Here is a 14,396-nt window from a genome sequence, read left to right as displayed (position 1 = left end):
ATTGATTTTTTATTAAGTAATTTTCTTTTTGTTACATTTATACATAAACCATTAACAACCTTCATACTCTCCAGAATGGCTCCACAGTCCTTTTTCAGCATCCTGCTTGGGTGTTTAATGGCCTGGTTTACTCCTCGACGGATATCTCCCATTCGAATAGACATACGAGCAACTCCTGCTAGACAGGCTTCATCATGTTCTTGATACTAATTTTATAAAGCAAACAACAAATCAGGTTCATATAAAAGAAAGAGAATAAAACAGACATGTAGCACTGTCTGCCATATTACAGAAGTTGTAAAACTTCTGAATATCTGAAATTAATGCTCAGTTGAACAGGAATAACAACATTATTATAAGCATGGTTTCAGAGAGAAATGATGTCCCATAGCTAGATATGTTTTTTTTTACTTTATTCATCAGCAAAGAGACAATTCACCATAGTACAAAAGGACCCCCCACCCCAAATGAAGTAGAAACGTACCATAACAAACATCAAAAGTTGCATCCATTCACATCTGTAATCACGTCTAGGCGCTTACAAGTAACTGTAGCATGGGACTCTATCTGGAGAGTTTGTCATGCTAATTTGTCATCTTTGCTAGGTTTTTAGATAGATATGTTCTATGAAAATTATAAAGGATGATGGAAACCAACTCTAACCAAAAGAAGGGAAAAGGAATGATCAGTGCTGCCAGATGACAAAACTTTTTCCAACCCAAAAGTAGCCCCAAAATAGCACATTAATATGAATATCAATAAGGTCATTATGAATATTAATAAAATAATCATAATCATCATAATGCAGCAGCATAATCATAATCATCAGAATCAGCATCAGCATAATTGGATGAATCATAATCAGGATCTGCATAATTAGCACAATTAGCTCCATAATTAGCATTCAGCATCATCATCATAATTAGCACAAATTCATAATCCATCCACCCTTAAAACAAAAGGAGCAATTTCCCACCACAAACCATCTCTTTCTCTTGATCTCGGCATAGGAAAAAAAGATTTTACATGATCCCAGGTTTCAACCTAAACTATGTTTAATGTTGGATATAACTACTACTACTACTACTATTTAGCATTTCTATAGCGCTACAAGGCATACGCAGCGCTGTACAAACATAGAAGAAAGACAGTCCCTGCTCAAACAGCTTACAATCTAATAGACAAAAAATAAATAAAGTAAGCAAATCAAATCAATTAATGTGAACGGGAAGGAAGAGAGGAGGGTAGGTGGAGGCGAGTGGTTACAAGTGGTTACGAGTCAAAAGCAATGTTAAAGAGGTGGGTTTTCAGTCTAGATTTAAAGGTGGCCAAGGATGGGGCAAGACGTAGGGGCTCAGGAAGTTTATTCCAGGCGTAGGGTGCAGCGAGATAGAAGGCGCGAAGTCTGGAGTTGGCAGTAGTGGAGAAGGGAACAGATAAGAAGGATTTATCCATGGAGCGGAGTGCACGGGAAGGGGTGTAGGGAAGGACGAGTGTGGAGAGATACTGGGGAGCAGCAGAGTGAATACATTTATAGGTTAGTAGAAGAAGTTTGAACAGGATGCGAAAACGGATAGGGAGCCAGTGAAGGGTCTTGAGGAGAGGGGTAGTATGAGTAAAGCGACCCTGGCGGAAGATGAGACGGGCAGCAGAGTTTTGAACCGACTGGAGAGGGGAGAGGTGACTAAGTGGGAGGCCAGCAAGAAGCAGATTGCAGTAGTCTAAACGAGAGGTGACAAGGGTGTGGATGAGGGTTTTGGTAGAGTGCTCGGAAAGAAAGGGGCGGATTTTACGGATGTTGTAAAGAAAGAAACGACAGGTCTTGGCGGTCTGCTGGATATGAGCAGAGAAGGAGAGAGAAGAGTCAAAGATGACCCCAAGGTTTCGAGCTGAGGAGACAGGGAGAATGAGAGAGCCATCAACAGAAATAGAAAACGGGGGGAGCGGGGAGGTGGATAGAAACTCTGAATGTTCAGCAACTGATTCTCATTAATATGATGTTTGTTTTAGTGGCCCTTTACCAGGAGAAAAAAATCTCTTCACGATACAATGCATGCTAGGGTGTCCCTATAACCAGCCCTCCAAATGACACACTGATTACGATTTATAACAAATTACTACTCTACCTATGAAAAGTTATTTTGTTATTATACTTTCTCTGTGTACACATGTATGCTGCACAAGCTGGCATGTTTGAAAATATAAGTGAGATTAAATAATAATGCTACCAGCAACAAAGGAGGACAATGTGGATGCAGCAGCTCATAGCTGAGCTCCCTCCACCTCCGCTCCAGCTCTCTCCCCCTCCTCCTGGACGATTCACTCACTGCGCTGTTCTGTCTTCTGCCTCCGTCCTCCTCTCTGGTGGTGGATGCGGGTCCCCCTCTACTGATGATCTGCTCTCTGACTCAGACAGCAGATCAGGAGGGGACCCGCCACCAGAGCCAACACTCCCAACCGATGTCTGTTTCCTGCCTCAGGCCTAGTCTCCTGCTGAGAAGCACAGCCGCTGCAGCCAGGGCGCAGGCTACATTAGAAAGAGAGAGGAAAAAGGCGCATGGTGCAGCATTTTAAACAAGGCCAGATCTCGCCTCCTATTGGCCCAATAGGAAGGCAAGCAGTGAAGGAGCTGCCAATCTGCAGCGATTAAAAATTGCCGAACCTGGACAAAAATAGCCCAAAATGTTGAGACCCGTAGGCGTTCAAAAAGAAACCCGCGGGGAGGAGTGGGAAATAGTTGAATTACGCGGTTTTACCGCGGAATTGGCAACTTTGGGTATGACCTTTCCAGCACCCTCCCCTCCACCTTATGCAGAAGCTTCACTTGTACCACATAGGACCTTCCGACTGGCTCACCTCCTTCCCTTCCTGTGGTAAGAGTTGGTTTCCAATACTACTGCCCCATGGATCCTACCCAGCCTCCACTGCTGGTAGACACTGAGAATAGGCCGGGAAAGCTAGTTCATACAGCAGGGCAGGACTGAAGAGCTGCAAATACAAGTTTTAAACTCTGAAAAATGTCCAGAGACATTAGCCATCCCTCTAGCTTCTGGAGGATATTAATTCAAATTGGCTTTCCTGACTTCTTAGTCATGAGCATATCTGATAGCTCCCCCTCTAAACATTTGGACCCCCAAGCAACATGTACCCAGTTTACCTATGTCTTAACCCTGCCCACAGCATCTGTTATTAGATGACAGTACACAGAGCAATCATTAAGAAGAAAGCTGTAGGGTTCAGTCAGTAAGTTTCATGGTACAATTTACAAAAAGGAAAATGACATTCACATCTGAATCACTAAAATACAGACCATCAGTTCTTGATCTTAAGAGGAATAATTTTTTCTTCCCTTTGCATGACTCCATTAACAGAGATCACTGAATCATGTGTCACAACCTCCTCCTCCATCTATCAGAGCTTGTGGCATACTTTTAATATTCCTTCCTACTCCAAAAAGTAGTACTATCACTACAGCCTACCACCTCTCTTGATGGCCCTATGTTCTCCCATTTAGGGGCCCTTTTACAAAGGCACATTGAAAAATGGCCTGTGGCAATGTAGACACATGTTTTGGGCACACACAGAATCATTTTTCAGCGCACCTGTAAAAAATGCCTTTTTAAAATTTTGTTCCGAAAATGGACGTGCGGCAAAATGAAAATTGTTGCGCATCCATTTTGGGTCTGAGACTTGACTGCCAGCCACTGACTTAGCAATAAGGTCTCAAGCGTTAACCGGGCGGTAATGGTCTACGCATGTAAAATGCCAATTACCGCCCGTGCGCCAGAAAATAAAAATATTTTCTGGCGCATGTAGCAGACACGCTGCTGAGCTTAAACCTGCTGGCTGCAACGAACCTGCGTGATGATGAAAATGAGTCCATCTGCCCGTACCTGAGGCAGGTAGTCTCGAGCCTGAACCATAACTAGTAGGGCACCAATGTACTTCAATTGCAGTACTAGGAGTAGGTGGGACGGGGTAGTTGATCACAAATCCTAGTAGCTCCAATAACCAAATAGTTCTCTGCATTGATTTGTCAGCACCTTCCTTTGATGTGCTCTCTATCAGCCAATCTCTATCAGCCAATCATCCAGGTAGGAAAACACATGAATTCACAGTCTGCATAGCAACACTGCAATTACTGCAAGGTATTTTGTGAATATTCTAGGCATGGAAATGAGGCCAAATACTAGAATGCAATACTGACAGTGGAGTTTCCCTACTTGAAATCTGAGATACCTTCTGTGACTGGGATGCATCCGGATGTAAGTGAAAGCATCCTTTAAGTCCAGAAAGTACAGCCAATCAGTTTCCCACTGCAGCTCCTTGTAACTCTGGGCAAGTCACTTAACCCTCCATTGCCCAGGTACAAATATGTACCTGTATATATTATGTAAACCACTTTGAATGTAGTTGCAAAAACCACAGAAAGGTGGTATATCAAGTCCCATTCCCTTTCCCTGAATCATGGGGAGAAGGGTGCTCAAGGAAAACATCCTGAACTTTTCTTTGATAAGATCCAGCTCACTAATGCTAAATGATTACTTTTAAAATGTGCTAAATCCTCTTGTTGTATGGATGTTTATCCCCTTTACTTAATCAAAATGGCATCTCTGACATTTTTAGCCATTTTCACTCAATGGCTCAATTAGCTTGCATCTGGCATATTTCCCTCATCAGAAGGAGACATCATTGTTACACCTATACCTAAAAATCTAGAATCAAGTTTATCTGAAGTAACTAACTACTGACCGGTTGCATCTATTCCATTGTTTATAAAGGTGATGGAGGGTTATGTCACAGAACAATTGGATTCTTATCTTCAACAATTTGATATTTTACATTTTTCACAGTCAAGTTTTAGAAAGAACCACAGCACAGAGACTGTACTGTCAGCCCTGATAGCATATGGTGAGGATTTATTATGTAAAGGTCAATGCGCTATTGTAATTCAGTGGTGCATTTGACCTGGTAGATTTAGACCTGATGACAGAAAGCTTTAGCCATTTTGGAATTCAGGAACAAGTATTATCTTGGCTTACAGGTTTTCTGACTGATCGATACTACACAGTGAAAAAAAGAAGGGACTTGTTCAGAGGCATGGGTCCTCAAGCTTCTTGGCTCTTTTGAAGGCGCATTTGACCACCATGGAATTTCATTGGACTTTATGTAGAGTCTGTCTTTTTTGGAAGAACTTGCACAGAGAGTGGGATCTCCCAATTCTTCACCTGTGCATTCTTAAGGCTGTTGTGAAGGGGCACTGTCACAGCTTCCTTAGGAGGGAAGTCATAGATAAGGACATCCAATATTTCGGACCTGGGCACAAGCCCAACCCCCAACTCAAATGGAATGGCTTCCACCATATCCCTCAAAAAGCTGGCAACGGAGAGCTCCTCAGGGGGAGACTTTCTCCTTTTGGGTGGCAGAGAGGGGTCTAAAGGCAGACTAAGGGATGTCTCCTCCAAGAGGTCCTCTGATTCTTCCTCTGATCACCAGGACTCAGACTCAGCAAAATACTCAGGGATGCCTGAACCTGTACCTGTCTCAGCCTACTGAGTGCATGGCCAGGCTCTAGGCATGAAAACTGAGTTATAGGAGTAGGAGTGGAGGAGTGGTTAGTGCAGTGGACTTTGATTCTGGGGAACTGAGTTCGAATCCCACTGCAGCTCCTTGTGACTCTGGGCAAGTCACTTAACCCTCCATTGCCCCTGGTACAAAATAAGTACCTGAATATATGTAAACCGCTTTGAATGTAGTTGCAAAAAACCTCAGAAAGACGGTATATCAAGTCCCATTTCCATTTCCCTCTCCTGGACTCCAGGGATGCTTCCTTCCCCGAAGGGCTGGAAAGGAACACTGCATCAGTCGGTGCTGGCTGAGGCACCTATCAACAAATGGCTGACTTGCAGAGCATGATTCTCCAGGATGGGCTGGAGTGGCACTACTACTACTTAACATTTCTCAAGCGCTACTAGGGTTATGCAGCGCTGTACAGTTTAACATAGAAGGACAGTCCCTGCTCAAGGAGCTTACAATCTAAAGGACAAATGTACAGTCAGTCAAATTGGGGCAGTCTAGGTTTCATGAATAGGTATAAAGGTTAGGTGCCGAAGGCAACATTGAAGAGGTGGGCTTTGAGCAAGGATTTGAAGATGGGTAGGGAGGGGGCTTGGTGCAAAGGCTCAGGAAGTTTATTCCAAGCATAGGGTGAGGCGAGGCAGAAAGGGCGGAGCCTGGAGTTGGCGGTGGTGGAGAAGGGTACTGAGAGGAGGGATTTGTCCTGTGAGCGGAGGTTTCGGGCAGGAACGTAAGGGGAGATGAGGGTAGAGAGGTAATGAGGGGCTGCAGACTGAGTGCATTTGTAGGTAAGAAGGAGAAGCTTGAACTGTATGCGGTATCTGATCGGAAGCCAGTGAAGTGACTTGAGGAGAGGGGTGATATGAGCATATCGGTCTAGGCGGAATATAAGACGTGCAGCAGAGTTCTGAATGGATTGAAGGGGGGATAGATGGTTAAGTGGGAGGCTAGTGAGTAATAGGTTGCAGTAGTCAAGGCGAGAGGTAATGAGAGAGTGGATGAGAGTTCGGGTGGTGTGCTCAGAGAGGAAAGGGCGAATTTTGCTGATGTTAAAGAGAAAGAAGCGACAGGTCTTGGCTATCTGCTGGATATGCACAGAGAAGGAGAGGGAGGAGTTGAAGATGACACCGAGGTTGCGGGCAGATGAGACGGGGAGGATGAGGGTGTTATCGACTGAGATAGAGAGTGGGGGAAGAGAAGAAGTGGGTTTAGGTGGAAAAACGATAAGCTCGGTCTTGGCCATGTTCAATTTCAGGTGGCGGTTGGACATCCAGGCAGCACTATAGTTGGTGTTGGCACCTTCAATGCCTTAGTCACACCAAGCTAAGATGCACTCCAGCTCCTCTTGTAAGATGATCCATAAGTGGTCCTCGAGGGCAGGAATTGGTAAAGGCAGGGCTGGTACAAATGTGGATATAGCCTGTGAGACGTAGAGCTGAATCAGAGGTGGGGTTCCAGCTTCAGGGAGATTGGCAACACTTCCACGAAGGGGGAGCGGTCCTCACGGCACCGATGCTTCTCAAGTACCAGTGAGGTTTGTGTCCTGGAGCTCATGGCACCATGCTTTGAGGAGAACTGATGCTTCTTCACCTTTGTTCGATGCCCAGTATCATAAACCTTTGCTGCCGATGAGGACAATGTGGAATCCATACGAGTCCTCAGTGGTGGATCTGATGATGCTCAGCCTCAGTGGGCACTACTAGTGCCCAACATTGAGGCAGGAGGAGACCTTCTCTATGTTGTGTCTCCAGTATCCAGTGCAGCTCCAGAAGTCACAGGGACCAATGCCTTCAATGTCGACGGATTGGACTTCAGCAGGCCAAAAAGTCTCTCATGCAGAGCCTCTCAATTTTTCTGGAAGGTTTCTGAGACATGATTTGGTACCATGGCAAAAACAAACAGCTCAATTATATTAAAAAAAAAAGTGGTTTAAAAAATGACAGGGGGGCTCAGCCTAAAGGCGGCTGCGAGCCAGGGAAAAAGTAAGAAAAAAATAATAGAAAATGGTCCCACGCTACTCACAAAAACAAGCAGGAAGACAAACAGCTAAAATAAATCTCTCTTAGTAGAGAACAGTGCGACATGTCTGATCTGCTCCACAGATGAAGAGAATCTGCAGGTCCTGCGCAAGTCAGTTGGGCAGGGAGGCATGTGTGCATACAGGGTTGAGCCTGCCAAAAGCTTCAAGAATTATCTATATACTGGGAAGTCTGCACCGGGGCTCCATAGATGATGGAATCCACCTGTGAAAAACTGTCCTGCTTGTCCTTGGAGAAAAAATATTTTCTGGTATTACTACTGAGTCCTCCCTCCTAAAACTCTCAAATCACAACCTCTTGCTCTAAAAATATCTTTCTACTGAAAAAGGTTTACTTCTTGTCCACTGATTTGATTATCTTATATATAATTTACTGTAGGGTCTCATCTTTTACTGCAACTCTGCACCATTTTGGTATCCCTTTTCTGGAGTATTTCCACTCTGCCTATACCTTTTTAAAAGTATGGGTACAATAGGATAGGACTCAACAGCAACCTGTTTAGTGGCATTATCACTTTTTTTCTACTTGTTATTCCCCTATTTGTGCACCCTAATATTCCTCTGGCTCTGGCCATCAGTTTATACTGTTTTGCTATCTTGAGCTCATTACATATGGTCTCTCCTGAATGGTGGGTATCAGTATCTCAGCCCTCATGTACTACTCCCTTTGTTTTTGTATACCAAAGACATTACTCTACATTTTTTTAATTGCAGGAGCTGCTACTCCTCAAGCTTATCTACTTACTCATCCTTTTATCTACCTTCTCAGACATGCTCACCATCTGGTGCACATGGCTGCTGGGTGGGCCTGAAACAAAGCTGAAAGGGCCCAAACTAGCTCAGGCCCATCCATGGCTATGCCCCTGGATTAGTACTTTGATAAAGAGCAATGTATGCCCTTATTTAATTCTCCAAGATTGACTGACGAGATCCAGAAGAGCCCTGATTGAACATCTCTGAATTCCCTTAATATCCAATAATCTCATCTAAACCCACATCATGCATACATGGCTTCAGAAATAAGAGTCTTTTCAATATATTACCTTGTTATCTCCAGTGATTCCTTTTTCATAATGAGCCAAGGCATTCACATAATCACCCCTATCACACACACAAAAAAAAAAGAAACAGAAAAATGTGTGTAATACTTGGCCAGAGAGAATACATAGACTTATTCTTAGACAAGTAAACTGAGGTCTATACTCTAAAGCCCTTATGCAATCAGCAGGGGGGGCCAAACACACAAGTGCTTTTCTTAACCCTTTCAGCCACTTAAATAGATAATTTTGGATGTATAAATAGCTATATGATGAAAATTATCTGTCTGAAAAGGGGGACAGGATTTGGGGTGATCCTGAGACAGCACCACCTAAATATATGGAAGGTAAATTTATAATCAGATGCTTAGTTTAAGATGGCAAAAGCACACTTGTTTCAAGCCTATTTGAGAAAGAAAAGCAGGTGCCTAATTTTCTTTATAAAACAGTAGCAGAAACATGTCTTCATTTAAGGTGCAACCACTTATACCAACCCTATAAGTGGTGTAAATGACTGTGCCTACATTTAACAATAACACGTGTAAATTATAGGACTCTATAATCCACATGCATACTTGTTCACATCACCCACAGTCTACCCAAACTCCACCCATGCATGTGCCCACAGTTAAAGTATACACCAAGTAAACAAACACACAGATTTACATGAGTCAGTAATAAGATGCCATTTACGCACATCTTAAAGGCCTAAAATACTGACATTTGCGTGTGTTGCTCACACTTAGAACTAGGTACCACCTTACAGAATTATCCCATAATGTATTGGTGTAAATTAATAAAGCATTTTATGCATCTAAAGCCTTGTTTACTTCTTCCAAAAATACTAGGAATAGGGGACACACAATGAGGCTACAAACAGTAAATTTAAAACACAGCAGAGAAAATATTTCTGAAGTATTCCACAGCCTAGTACAATCAATGGTGCTCAGTCATCTAGACTACTGTAATGCCATTTATACCGGATGCAAAGAACAAATCATTAAAAAAAACTTCAAACCACTCAAAACACAGCAGCCTGACTCATATTTGGTAAAGCGAAATACGAAAGCACCAAACCCCTAAGAGAAAAACTATACTGGCTACCACTAAAAGAACGAATTATGTTTAAAGCTTGTACCCTGGTACACAAAAATCGTTCACGGAGAGGCTCCGACCTACATGTCAGACCTTATAGACTTGCCTATTAGGAATGCAAAAAGATCATCATGCACATTCCTCAAACTCCACTATCCTAGCTGCAAAGGGCTAAAATATAAAACCACATATGCGACCAGCTTCTCTTACATCTGCATGCAGCTATGGAATGCACTTCCGAAGACCATAAAAACAACGCAAGACCTAACCATCTTCCGAAGGCTACTGAAAACAGATCTCTTCAAGAAGGCGTACCATCAGCATCCATCTTAAACATCAAACAACAACACTATACACGATCTATACTAAACCGAACTCTTATCACATGACTGATCTAACTCTTTGATATCAATGATTAAGATATACCATTTTAACCTTCTGTCGAACAGGGTCTCCCCATAGTTGGTGACCTAATATATGTTACTATTCAACTTATTGCTGAGGAACCTCATACATTACCTTAATTCATTCTTCTTCACCATGTATGTACGCACATGGTGTGAATTTAGACCATGTTCTGTTCCATTTATGTTATGTTCCATGTTTGCTAGCAGGCATGTATGTTCCATGTTTGCTACCAGGCATGTATTCACCCTAACACAATATCATTTGTAAGTCTGTTACCCGGAAATGGCAACTGCCATGGCAAATGTAAGGCACATTGAGCCTGCAAATAGATGAGAAAATGTGGGATACAAATGCTACAAATAATAATAATAATTAAACTCTGGAATTCATTGCCAGAGAACATGGTAAAAGCAGCTAGCTTAGAAGGGTTTTAAAAAGGTTTGGATAATTTCTTAAAAGTCCATAAGCTATTATTAAGACGAACTTGGGAAAATCTGCTGCTTATTTCTACGATACGCAGCATATAATCTGTTTTACTGTTTTGGGATCTTGCCAGGTACTTGTGACCTGGATTGGCCACTGTTGGAAACAGGATAATGGGCTTGATGGACCTTTGGTCTATACCAGTATGGCAATGATTATGTTCTTACATTATGCACTTTTATGTGATCTGCATATAAGCATTCCTAGGGGCACATTTTGGGCACAGCAGAGGTGGCGCTACGATGTATATGGCACATGTGTATTTTACAAAATACACAGGTATTAGTGTGGTAGAATTTTTGCACTCATGGAGTTGGTTCTGGGTGTTTATATTGCCTTTATAAAATATACCACCCACATCAAACTTCCAAAAGAAAGTGATACTGTAAATAATATTCTTCAAAACAACACTTTCGGTAAATATTACAAATATTTTCATATCACCTTTTTAAAAGTTATTTATAATTTCAAAATTACAATCACATCAAATAGAAGCAAATTGAAAAGAAAACATAGGGAAAAAGATACAGAAAAAGGAAAAACTAAAACTACCTTCATCCACAACAAGAATGAGCGGTAGGCTACAATCCTAAATAGTAAAATGTAAATAACATTATCAATACCAGATTCCAAAGTTATCCTAGAGCCGACATTAACAGCGATTAAACCTGCGGAGTTATATCCAACACTTTCATGCCTTCTCTATATACAATAATTTCTAGGAGCTGTATGGAGTCAAAAAACAAATATGATTTGCCCTCATATAAAAGAGAAATTACAAGGAGATTTCAACAGATAGCTCACACCAAGTGCAAGGGTTCCAGGCTTAATAGCCAAGAACTCGTCTTCTTTTCTGCATAGCACGTGATATATCAGGACATACACGAATTAAAGATCCCCCAAACTGCTCTTGCAAATACTTGAAGAATAGACGCAATACTAGATTACAATCCATTTCTAGTGCAAACATCATTACCAAAATTCTCTGATTTATTACTTCAAGTGAGGACTCCAAAAAGTTGATCAAATCCAATGTCTTACACTCCTCACCTCGGGTCTCCAGATTTCCTTTTCCCAGCACAAACACATAATAGGCTGTTACAAAAGTAGGCATGGTTTGTTTCGAGAGCTTCAAAACTTCCCTCAGATATTTTCTAAGCATGTCCATTGGAGACAAAATTAGAGACTTAGGAAAGTTAAAAAAATGTAAGTTATTACGCCTCTGCTGATTTTCAAAATATTCTAGCTTACGTTGTACCATAACTTTCACTTTGACCATCATAGCATTCACTTCCTCCACAGATGTTAATTTCTCTTCTAGAGCCTTAACCTTGTTAGACAGCTGATCACATTGCACAGAATGGGCTGAAATTCCTTGAGTATTCCCATTAACTTTATCCACCAGTTTGTTAGTAACAGTAATTAAGGAAGCATTACCAGTCTGGATGACATCACACAGGGACTCCAAAGTCACTATGGCCGGTATAAAAAATTCTCGCTAACCAGAAGGGAGTTGTTCCAAAAGTACTTCACGTTTCCCTCCAGACCCTCCAAACAACAGTAACTCTGGTGGTTTAGCAGAAGACTTAGCTGCTGGGGATCCCTCAATGGCAGAGAACAGCTCTCTTCCTTCTCCATGGGCCAAATTCGCCACTCCACCAATACAGGTTCCACATCCAGGATGTGGGGGGGAGTGGGGGAGGGGGCATCCTCATGTCGGGACTTAAAACCCGTCCATGCTGCGTTCTGCCAAATCCACCAGCATTGCAGTGAAGCAAGTATCACTCCAGAATCAGCAACAGGGGCTCGGAACCCTTCCAAAGTGGTCTGTCGCAGCACCAGAAACCGACCAGGCACAGAGAGATACACCCTTGCTTTTTACCTTCTCTTCCCCATCACAACCTGAGGTAAGAGATTCCTAGCGGTGGAAACACTGCAAGGAACAGAGTCTCATTGTGTGAGTCTCTGGCAAGCAAAACGCCATCTTGGTCACACCCTTCCTCCTTTCCATATCACTTAAAAAAAAATTTTATTCAGTGGAGAGAAGTATCTTTCGAGCTCTGGGGTAATCCTATATGAGGCGAAAGGCTAGTTCCCAATATACAAAGACTTCTATTTCCTTTCAAAATTATAATCACCCACCCAGAAACTCCTCATGTACATCACTAAATACTTTCATTCAGCAATACAAAAAGCACTTATTAGGAAAGTACAAATACAATAACTTAAAAATATAATTCTAAATCTCCTTAAATACAGCATCCCAAATCCCTTCCATAGATATACAGTGTTAAAAACACTCACCCATTTACACCCCTATGCTCTCTTATGGAGACTAAAAGAACAAAGATGGCTCCCAACATTTTATACAAAGCTTCAGTTCAAAAGAACCAATCACATTCAATCACATTACACCAGTTCACAGACCCCCTCATCTACTACCTATCCAATTACAAAAGTACCTGCCATTCAATACAACCATTCAAACCCACAGGAGGAAGGCATTGTAAGCAATGTATTCAGTATTGTTCTCTATAAATTAAAGATTGTATATGATCCCCTCCTAAAGGTGACAGTCCTATACAATCAATAATACGCCAGCAGAAGTTTGTGGCAGAATGGGAAGCTATTGTTAGGTGCATCAGGCTATTTATAGATCTGCACCAAAGCACCTGAAAGATAGTTTTGTTGTGCATCGTCCTGTTAGGTATTTGAGGTCTGAGACAACAATGCATTTGCCATTTTATGTAGTGCCCCCACACAAGATACAGTGGGGTGCAGTTATGGAATGCTTTAAAAGGCCAGTTGAGATTGTGCTCTGAAATTTTTCAATTTAAAAGGTAATTAAAGGCTTCTCTGTTTGTGGAAGCATTTATGTAAACACAGCTGTTAACAGTGGCACAATTCTGATGCAAGTAATGGATATGAGACATCAATGGTAGTATATGTTTCTCATGTATTTTATTGCTGGTGCTTGTATATATTTTTGTTTTGTAAACCACTTTGATTAAAACAGTCTACAAATGTGTAAAATAAATAAATAAATATTCTCCAATGGACCACCAGAGGTGCACTGGCTCTATTAGTTTGTATTTTGCTTTTATGCTCATTCAGTCTGAGCCTGATGAACATCTGGGTACGCCCTACTTATGTTTTCATACAAGGGAAACAATAACAAACAACAAATGAAGAGGCACAGGTGGTAATATCCTTTGATTTCACCATAAGCCCATTAGAAGGGGAGCACCAAGCACCCCCCCCCCCCCCCGGATAGTAGAGGAACACTAATTGCAACCCCCAAAGTATGTGCCGATATCTGCTTATTCTTCTTTTCAGGCATTCCTCTCTGTTCTTACTACACTGATATACTGAAACATGGCTCACACTGATAAAGCAGACCAATATTTTCAGAGTATTCTGACAACCAAGGAAGTGCCCATCATATAAGGGAACACATATGTCAAACAGTCTGACTCTGAATGTACTCTATAATGGATAAGCCATTCCCTATGTGCACATTTCGTGTGCTTACAGGCTGCTTTTACTACCTTTGAGCCAGGAATCTGTTTTTTAAATGCCTTCGATTGGAAAAGATTCAAAAGATGAGCATATCCTGAGAAGTCACAAAAATTGACTTATAAGTAAAAACTTTCTTTCAGATGTAATGGATGAAAGCTAGAATATTCCAATCAGTACTCTTACAACAGACCAAAAACGTCCAAACCAGTATTTTTGAAACCTATTTTTTGACGTTTTCT

The 14,396-nt window shown here is 41.8% G+C and overlaps 1 protein-coding gene across 2 annotated transcripts in view; it reads right to left on the bottom strand.

The window, feature by feature from the left end:
- WDR19 (WD repeat domain 19) overlaps positions 1–14,396 on the bottom strand; it is a 565,820-nt gene that overhangs the window by 261,695 nt on the left and 289,729 nt on the right. For both annotated transcript variants that reach the window (XM_030191304.1, XM_030191303.1), the window contains exons 21-22: positions 8,659–8,716; positions 60–206 (exon numbers count right to left, since the gene is read on the bottom strand). In XM_030191304.1, the coding sequence (XP_030047164.1) occupies positions 60–206; positions 8,659–8,716 (205 nt within the window). The remainder of the gene's footprint in view (positions 1–59; positions 207–8,658; positions 8,717–14,396) is intronic.

Source organism: Microcaecilia unicolor, chromosome 2 (assembly GCF_901765095.1).
Source record: "Microcaecilia unicolor chromosome 2, aMicUni1.1, whole genome shotgun sequence".
Taxonomy (NCBI): domain Eukaryota; kingdom Metazoa; phylum Chordata; class Amphibia; order Gymnophiona; family Siphonopidae; genus Microcaecilia; species Microcaecilia unicolor.
Note: the sequence above shows the minus strand (reverse complement) of the source record. Positions and strands in the feature narration are given on the sequence as shown.